General features: G+C 46.8%; 1 protein-coding gene across 1 annotated transcript in view; it reads right to left on the bottom strand.

Moving 5' to 3' along the window:
* Positions 1-9571, bottom strand: part of Pfkfb3 (6-phosphofructo-2-kinase/fructose-2,6-biphosphatase 3) — a 106388-nt gene extending 96817 nt beyond the window's left edge. Inside the window, exons 1-2 of the mRNA XM_013513716.1 lie at positions 9523-9571; positions 2259-2306 (exon numbers count right to left, since the gene is read on the bottom strand). Coding sequence (XP_013369170.1) covers positions 2259-2306; positions 9523-9556 — 82 coding nt within the window. The 5' untranslated portion in view covers positions 9557-9571. The remainder of the gene's footprint in view (positions 1-2258; positions 2307-9522) is intronic.
* Positions 9572-9837: the final 266 nt, after the last annotated feature.

Genomic DNA, 9837 nt, shown 5'->3' with positions numbered 1-9837 from the left:
GGCCGGGGTGCGGGTCGGGCCCGCCCTGTGCCGGCGGCCCCCCGGGCGGGAACTGGCCGGGAGCCCGCGGTGCCCCCCGCCTCTGTCACCACCCAGCGGACGGGAAGCTCCTCCCGGGGAGAGAAGAAAACCAGCTCATTCGCCGTCCCCTCTAGCTGTGGGCATCACCGTTCCGGGAAGGGACTGGGGGCGGGGGCGGCTGTGCCATTTTTACCTTAATTCCTTCGGGCACAAAGGACGGGCACCCGGGCCGCTCCAACGGCGTACTGGCTCGTGCTGACACTAAGCGAGAGCTCGCGGCGGCATCGCAGAAAAACCCGGCTCTCACAGCCTCCCGCTGCCCTAGTTCAGCATGGTCCGTGCCCCCTGTTCTGGCCGGAGCACCTGCCACCGACCCGACAACTTGAGACTTGCTTGTTTGTCTGCAAGGCCCAGGAAAGCCCATTTTTCCCCCTTTTGTGTACTCGCTGCTATTTCCCCCAACCTGAAACGATCCCCTCTCACACATTCAATTTGTGTAGAGAAGTGATACTGCCGCCCATGGAAGTGAGTAAGAAAAGGAGGGAGGGACACACTCTTCCTATACTCACTCTGTGTCTTTAAATGGGGATATGCCTGACCCAAAGCAGATCCTCTCCTGGGTCCCCTAAGAGTTAATTCCAAGCCAGGAAACGTGCACCTGTAATCATAGCACTCAAGAGGCTGAGGCAGGAGGCTTGCTTGAGCCGGCAGTTGAAGATCAGCCTCACAACATGGCAAGACTCCAGTTCAAAAAAGAAGGAGGAGGAAGAGGAGGAGGAGGAGGAGGCGAGCTAATACCTGTGAAAAGTGCTACATGTTATTGCACTTTGAAGAAATGTCAGTAACGATCTCTTTATCACCTAATATTTAAAACACCCAAGCAAACAGCACACAGCCCGCTCTCCGTGTGGTGAAAAACGGCATTCAAGTGAGCTGAAAAGGGACAGCCAGTAGGCCTGGTGGGCCTTTGCTCTTTTCTTCTCTTTCCTTTTCTCTTAGTGAGAATCATTCATTAGTCTTGCATACTGAAGGAAGCTAGTACCTGGGAGAAGGAAGTAACTGTGCCTCAGATCACAGCTTATCACTTGGCTTGGGAACACGGGTGCTGGGAGACCCTTTGGAACCCACAGTGTGGCGTGGGCACTGCGTACAGGTGAGTCATGCACTCTCTGGCCACCACCATTGGGCACGGGGCACCAGCCTGGGCCAGAGGACCCAGGAGAGGGACTCTGGGGAGATACAGATTTAGTGCTATGAGTAACTGCCAATTCCCCTTACTTTTTTTTCTGCCTTAATTTTATTGTCAAGCGGATGTGGACTTAGCTCCATGGACTTTCATTGCCACGGAAGGCAACTTTTATCTAAGACCAGCTGGTTCAGATAAAGACAGCATCAATCTCCCCCATTAAACTCTCTGCACCAGGGGGCACAGGGAAGCCTGGGCACAGGCATTCGGGGGTGAGTGAGCCTTAGTCCTTCAGGCTGGAACCTTTACCCTCAGGGACTCATGTGTTCATAGGGACAGGTGACTGTGAGACAGTAAAAAATCTATATTCCATTTCGGTTTTGATCCCCGTTCCCAGCCCTGAGCTTTAAACTCCTTGGAATCTCCAGAGCAGTCTGAAAGTCATTTGCATGTCAATGAGATGACTGGGGCCAGGGCTTTGGGATGAGAGCTGGTGACCCAAGAGACCAAGGCATGATTAGAGCTTTGGTCAAGCCCAAAGCCGTGACCTGTGGAGAGAGGGGTGCTAGGGATTAAGTTAATCACCAGTGGTCATACCTGTGTAATGAAGCCACCATATAAATCATAGAGGAAATTTAGAGAGCTTCTGGGTTGGTAAACGTACGCCTGTTCTCACCTCTGCTTACCTCACCCTGTGCATCCTCCCCCGGGCCACTTCCTGAGTTATGTCCTTTATAACAAACAGACGCAATAGTGAGCTTCTTGAGTTTTGTAGCTGCTCTGCTCTTACTGAACATGAAACCGAAGGGGGGCCCAGATGGGTGTGGGAACCTCCAACTTTGTAGCCAAGTCAGGGGTAAGTGTGGGCACTCTGGGTATGCAGGCCTGTCTTGGGTCACGTGGCACGGAGCCTTTGAACCTGTTAACTCTCAGTAGCACCAGCAGTGAGTTGGATTGTAGGACGCCCATCTAGTATCTGGAGAGTTGAAAAACAAGTTGTCGGTGTGGAAAAACCCACAGATTTGGTTTCAGAAGAATTGTGAGTACAAACCAGTCAGGCGGATGTATTCTGATCTCTGCTTGGACTCTTGAATCAACCCTGTGTAGAAGAAAAGAACATTGTAGCTCATCACCGCCTCGTGGGCCTTCCGTGTTCAGATAACACCGCTCTCAGACTTTTGTGGCTGGTATTGAATACTCTCCCGGGGACATGTGTTCTCTTGCTACCAAAGGACTTGGCCAACAGGTATTGATCCCAGGAAAGACACCGGCAGGGAGGAGCGGCCTGGCACATGCCCACAGTGATGGGAGGGCCGTGGAGGAGTCAGCCGCTGAGCCTGCCAGGACTGAAGAATGAACTCTCGGCAGAGGTAGTGAGACTTGGTCCCTCTGGTTTTCAGACTAGGCCAAAATTCTGAAGCCATTTTAAGTTGAAAATATGAGGCCCATTCAAAATATACTGTGAAGAGCCAGTGTGATGATGTGCTCCCATGATCCCAGCCCTCAGGAGACTGAGGCAGGGGGACTGCCACAAGTTCAAGGCCAGCCTGAGCTACATATTGAGACCATCTCTCAAAAAAACAAAAAAAAGTATATATACAGTGAACGTTGAAATTAAACATTCTATACAGTAAAAGACACATTACCACTGATCCTCCTCGAAATCCTCCCCTTACTTTGAGTACTCTTACCCCGTCTTTGTTGCTCTTTCTGAAGCAGTTCTGAAAGTCCTCTTTCATGAGGACCTTTAGGAGGTGTGGTCAAAATTATGGTGAGTGCTGCTGCTAAGGGGCCTTCGGGGGGCAAAGCGGGCTCATAAAAACACCACACTGCCCTCATCCATCTTATTTGCTGGATCTGGCACCATGTGACGTCTGGCTCTTCCCCAACATCAAAATGATCATGAAAAGTAAACATTTAAATTGATTCAGGACATTAAGGCAGTCAAGACAGTGCAACTAAAGACACAAGAGAGGACGTCTAGAACTGCTTCAAAAAGTGTGTTCAAAGGAAGAGGGAGATTTAGAAGGGGATTAATGGCAGTAGGTCTTTTATGTACTACATTTTTAAAAATTTAAACACTCATTGTATTTTTCAATCACACCTTATCTTTCCTAGACCTCTCAGCAGTAGGCATCACAGAACTATGTTGTTTCACAATTGCTCACCAAACTTTCGTTGTGCATGCTGTCTTCTCAGTTCCCCACCTAGCGGGTATGGATTTGACCACTATTCTGCCCCTCAGGTGCTCTTAGCGCATCCAAGAGATGTTCTGGATATCTGGCCTGATCGTTGGAATCATGAGGAAATGACAAGAAAGTCTCGGTCAGCTCCAGTCCTCCAGCCCTCCTCCTTCTGCCATCAATGTCCTTAACTGGCATGATTTGGTAACCTGGAGTCCTTGGGCAAAGATTCTCAAATCTGAGCACCAGAAGGGCTGGACTTCACTCTGGTTTCTCTCTAGTGTAGGATGAGGCCCGTGAATCTGCACTCCTAGCCTTCTAGTGACGCCCCAGGTGATAACGATGCACTGGTTCTGCTACTTCTGAGACACACTTTGAGAACTATCGGAAACTCGGTGTGTTCCTGACCCCTTCTGCAGGCACCCCCTATCTGAGGCACACAGTTCACAACCAAGAGCACAGGAAAGCAGAAAAGCCGCCTGTTCCCCACACCCTTCCATTTTTCCTATGCTGGCTGTAGGAGGCCCACATCACCCTCCATCTTCAAGTGCCAAGAGGTGGCTGAATTCCTCTGTGCTTTTAACTCAAATCTCTGCTTCTGGGTCCTGCTGGAGAAAACTCTGCCTTAAATGACTCAGGCCCCCTGAAAATCTCCCTAACCGTAAGGCCAGCTAATTGGAACCTTAATTACACCCCTAAGTCCTTTCACGGCAGTACCTAGCTTAGTGTTGGACTGGATGAATGGGAGGAGCTGTGTATCAGAGGACTGTGAATCCGGGGGTCACACTAGAATCCTTCCCACTACTGACAGCAATTTATTCAACCAAATAAGCAGCTATTCATTGGCAGGCAGTTTCCGTGAGGGGGTAACGGTCCTACGCAATGAGGGTGTGGGCTCCCCGGTGTGCAAAGGCAGCCCGGCCTGGCCCAGCTACAGATTCCTCAGGGCACATCCCTTCTCCCCGGAACAGTCCTCCCCTTTAAACTTGACTCCTCCACACAGCCCTGCCTCTGGCGGAAGGCAGTTAATTACCCATTCTCCCTTCCACAGTGACATTTCAGAAGTCAGGATTTAGTCTCTAGGAACAGACTCTTCTCAAACCTGTGATTAATATTCCTGATACAAAGAGAGTACCGCTGTGTTTACCGTTCAGCTGCCCTTGAAACTCCGTGAGCAGCGAGCATTTGCAGCCATGGTAGCTGGGACTCTGTGGCCCTAGGCTGACATGCTGGACAATTACGCCTTTCTTCATAAGGAAAGAGTAACTAGAGGAGCTCCAAAGTGAGTAAAAGCCTCTTGCGAACTATTCATACGCTTTACTCAGAGGCCTTTCAAGCCACTGCAGGCTGGGCCTGCACTGATGGAGCCATTAATAACATCTGAGCCCTTAGGGACTCTCAGCTGCAACCAGTCTGCTCTGAGGAAGCCCACCCTCGTATAGATACACACCCCTTTCCCTACAGTGCTAGAGATCAAGCCCAGGGGGCCGGACACATGTTGGGCAAGTGCTCTAACGCTGAGCTACAACCGCAGTCCTTTTCTAATTTTTTTTTTTTTTTGTCTTTTTTTGAGACAGGGTCTTGCTATGCAGTTCAGGCTGGCCGTGAGCTCACTTTGTAGCCTAGGCTGGTCTTGAATTCACAACAATCCTCCTGCCTCAGCCTCCTGAGTGCTGGGGTTACAGGTGTGCGCCACCACGCCTGGCCCTTTTAAAATTTTTAGATGAGTGTCTCAGTTAGTTGCCCAGGATGGGATTGAACTTGCAATTTTCCTGCCTCAGCCTCCCAAGTAGCTGGGATTACAGGCATGTGACACCACATCCAATTTCATTTTCTTAAAAATTAAAAACAAATACATAAAAACATGAATATACATGTTACTGGAATAATATATTTTCATACTTGTAAACATTACAAGCATGAAAGTTCTGAGTATTTCAAGATACAAAATATGTATACTTTGTATTTCAGGTTAGGAAAATCTATCTACCTATCTATCTTCTCTACCATTTACCATTTCTTTATGGTGAAAAGGTTCAAAATGCTTCTTTTAGCTTTCTGAAATATACAGTGCCTTATTGTTAGTCGCCCCTCTTGCTGACAGCACACCAGAGCTTCTTGTTCCAATCTACTTAGTACCTATTGATCAGCCTTTCCCCATAATTCCCTTTCCTTTCCTTTCCCCAGACTCTAGTGACCACCACTTTGTTCTCAACTTCTCAGAAATCAACTTTTAAAAAGTTAACATATAGCTGGGTGTGGTGGTGCACACCTGTAATCCCAGCTCTCAAGACTTGGGAGGCTGAGGCGGGAGGATCACCATGAGTTGGAGGCCAGCCTGGGCTACATAGTGAGTTTACAGCCAGCCTGGACTACCTAGTGAGACCCTGTCTCAACAAGCTAAAAAATTACAAAATGATACAGTACTCATCTTTCTGGTCTGGCTTATCTCCAATTCCGTCCAAGTTGTCACAAATGACATTTCATTCTTTTCATCGATGAACGGTTTCCACCGTACTGAATAGTACTCCACGTCTTCTCTATCTGATCATCAATTGATGGACACTTACATTATCTTTATTTCTTAGCTACTGTGAAGTGCTGCAGAGAATACGGGAGTGCAGATGTCTCTTGGGTATACTAGCTTCGTTTTCTTTAGCTATATAACCAGTAGAGAGATTGCTGAATCATATGTTAGCTCTATCTTTAATTATTTGAAGAACATCCAAACTGTTTTCCACAGTGGCTCTAGTAATTTCCACTCTCACCAACACGAGGCAAAACTTTTTTCTGGTTCCCTGCCAGCACTCACTATCTTTCATCTCTTTGTTAAAAGTCATTCTTACCTGGGGTGGAGTGATGTGCTGGTCAGCTGGTGTTCTTTTAGCAAATGTAACGTCAGTGACTGACTAGTGAACCAGTTGTTGAATGTGACATTTGGGTTACTTTTTGAAATAGGTGCAACAAGTCTGTTTGCAATGTCATAGGGCTTATTACTGCAAGAAAGAAGACCTGGTGCCTGAGTTCCAGGATAAATTTCTAAATTCAAATTGTAAAATGTCTTTGTATCTGCTGGGGTGTTATGGTTTGTGTGTGGATGTCGTCCCAAAGCCTCATGCAGCCATGGGGCGGGCTTCTAGAGTTTGATTGATTCATGGTCCAGTGTTGGAATTATGGGTATGGGTGCTACACCTGCCGTGGGGGGGGGGCGTTTGCATACAATGTAAGGGAAGGGAAGAGGCTGCTTGCTGCCATGGTTCCTCCCTTTTACTCTTGTTGCTTTTGCTGTCTTCCACTGCCATGAACAACCGGTTGACCTGTGCCATGTGCCACCCTGCCTTGGAGCCAGCCAAGTATGGACTGAAACCTCCACAAACTGTAAGCTAAATAAACCTTTCCTTCTTTAATTTTGGGCATCAGGTATTTTGTTTCAGCAATGACAGAAGAGTAACCAAGACACAGGGAATATATTTTTATGCCTTATTTGGAAGGTTTATTTGGCATATATTGCCAGAAGCTACAATGGCCACAAAGTGATGCAAGGTTTTTGTCAATTATCATGTATTCAGACAGTGTATAAATTGCTTGAGAGTTTGAAACAAAACTTTCAACAAATGAGTAAATAGCAGCCAAATTGTCTGTTTTTGTTTTTGTTTTTGTTTTTGTTTTTGTTTTTTTTGCTGGTGGGTCTTTTTGTCATCAAAACGTAGGCAATTTTGAAGGAAACCAAATCTTGTGGCATTACTGTTCTAAAAATCTCAACAACAAACCTGTTACTTCTCCATAAATCCTTTAGATTCTGATGTTTAGAATGAGAAAAGTCCTTAGTTTAGATAGTGAGGTGTTTTTGAGTTTTACTACTGATGCATATAAAATGCTTTCTTGTCCTTCACTACCAGTGTATCTCAAAGTTTCTTGCAGCAGATCCTCTGTTACAAATGATTTCCAATACGGAATCAGTGTTGGTATTCTGTCCAACAGGTGAGAACCTAGTAACATTTTCTAAGCTAGTTCTAACATTAGACTGTTCAGGTGTACATGACCATCTTGTAGCATTTTGACTCCTCAAATATTTATTGACATTTCTGTTTTCTTCCTCATCTGAATCAAGGTCTTCATTCTGTAGTTCTGTATCTGTCACATCGTGCTAACTTCTCTGGCTTACATGATCCAAGTCATCATCAGTAGCTGAGTCACCTAACGATTCACTTTCAACCTCCTCCAAAGTTGTAAAAGATTTTCGTGCTACATTGCAGTGAACTGGGCTCGTTCCACTTACACTTTCACACGTGTACATATCTTGCCGTTTGTCATATCACGTGGGTGAACACAAAGACTGCTTCCTGTATTCCCCCAGCACAGCTACTGAAACACACAGCCAGCTACCGTTATGCTGCAAGCTTATTTTAAGAGGGTAAGATAGGTTCCTTATTTCTGTAATGTCTGGGGAGGGGTGAACAATACACTATGTCACGCTACACCAAGCCACAGCTCTGCTGCAACATTCAGCTTCTGGTGATCCTAAACCTAGCTTCAGTAAAAGAATTGAAGAAGCAGAGTTTAAAATAAAGGCAGAGAATTTATCTAAAGGTGGGGAAAGGGTGGGAGAGAGAGCACTGCTGTGGACGGAGTAGGGAGTATGTGAAAGAGAAATACTTTCTCTTTTTAGTGTTACAAAGATATTTACATGTAATGTTACAAAAATGTTACGTGTATTTCTTTTTCACACCAGCCTGGTGAATTTTTGATTCAAACAGAAGCAAGTGTTCACCCCATTTCACTGCCCGTGAAGCTGGGCTCAGCGATGGGAAGAGCTTGCCCTGGTTGCTCAGGTAGGTAAGCACAGGTTAGAGTCCGACATCCGGGTCCCCAGGCTGGTGCTGTATCTTACCGTGGCACGCAGCCTTTCTCCGGGTAGCCTCGTTCTCTCTTCCGGAAGCGTCCTACACCAGGACAACACAGTCCTTAGGGGTTTGCTGAGCTGGGAACCAAGCCCTCAGTCTGAGCGAACTGAATCTTAAAGACCTGTCTGCGGCTGAGAAGCCTGGCCGCCTTTTTCCCAGAAATCAGACTCAGTATCTTTGAGGCCCAGCGACTGCTTTCCACTGCACTACTTCCTGGAATACGATGCTGTCTTCTGCAGAGGAAACAGTCGAGGTCATTTCTAACTAATCACGTGCCCTCTACCAAAGAAAAACGCAATTCTTTACTATGGGTTTCACGTCGCCTGTAATAAGGACACGATGGAGGCCAAACTAAACAACGGACAAGGGCCAGGCCAGCACAGGAAAAGGGTGGGATGTGTGACCCAAACTCAGCACCTGCTCTCACTTGTGCTTCTGGGGCCCCTTCCTTCCTCATACCTGTGTTTCCTTCCCGGGAAAATGCAGATACTACTCATCACTGGCCAGATGTAAGCGGCAAATCAGTTTTAAAGACTGTAAAACAGCCAGAGGTGGCGGCACGTGCCTATAATCCCAGAACCTGGGGAGCTGGAGCAGGAGGACTGCTGCGGTTGGAGGTCAGCCTGTGTTACATAGTGAGATCAAGGCCAGCCTGAACAACAGTTTCAAAACATAAACAAATCAAATTGTATATTTTTATTGGAACTGAGGGTGGCTTTCATATATGATAGATTTGGTGAAATTACTTTCATTTTTATTGATATTCATTTCATTCAAATTCAAAATTTTATGTTTTGGGGAAGCCTTTATGTTTAACTTCAGCCCCTCTAACTTTATTTTATGGAATAGGAAAATTTTCCCTGCCTAAACAGAAATTCTTTCCTGGGTCAAAAGAAACAGCTAATAGAGAAATCATTGCATCATTGCCAGCAATTGGGAGTCCTGTCCCATAGCACAGAGATAACTTACAGACTAGAAAAACCCTTGACGGGGACCCAGAATTTACTTCTTGCTGGTAGAAGGGCTAGAAAATATGGAGGCCTGTCGAGGCCACAATCCCAGGAGCTGGAGAAAGCGCCGGGGCTTTCAGGTGACGGGCTGGAGAAGAGCCCACCCCGGGTGCTGACAGCCTGCCGTGCCCGGTCCTGGGCAGGAGCAATAAACTGCTGAGGTCAGCCCTGTCGTCCTCACATCCAGCTGTGCAGGACCTTCCGCGGCTAGTACTTACCCAGACTGTGGCTGAGCTTGTGCAGGTTCGGCATGAGCACCAAGACTGGAAATGGTGTGGGTGAGGCCTTTCCAGTTCCTCCCAAATCTCCGCCCACAGGAAGGCCAACCTACTACAGAAACCAGGCTTGGCAAAGGAAGGTTCATCGCCTTTCGTGGATAGGGTAGAATCTTATCCCTTGAATGTGAATGTATCCATTAGAAATGTTTTCAGCTGAAACAAAATTTATATGTACATATAAGGATAGCTGGAATAGGAGTATTGCTAATGTCTGTAGTTTATTGAGAGGAACAGTCAATGCTTAAAGTTTGCTTT

The sequence above is a fragment of the Chinchilla lanigera genome, unplaced genomic scaffold (assembly GCF_000276665.1).
Source record: "Chinchilla lanigera isolate Chin_1 unplaced genomic scaffold, ChiLan1.0 scaffold00020, whole genome shotgun sequence".
Lineage (NCBI taxonomy): Eukaryota > Metazoa > Chordata > Mammalia > Rodentia > Chinchillidae > Chinchilla > Chinchilla lanigera.
This window is presented reverse-complemented; position numbering and strand designations above follow the sequence as displayed.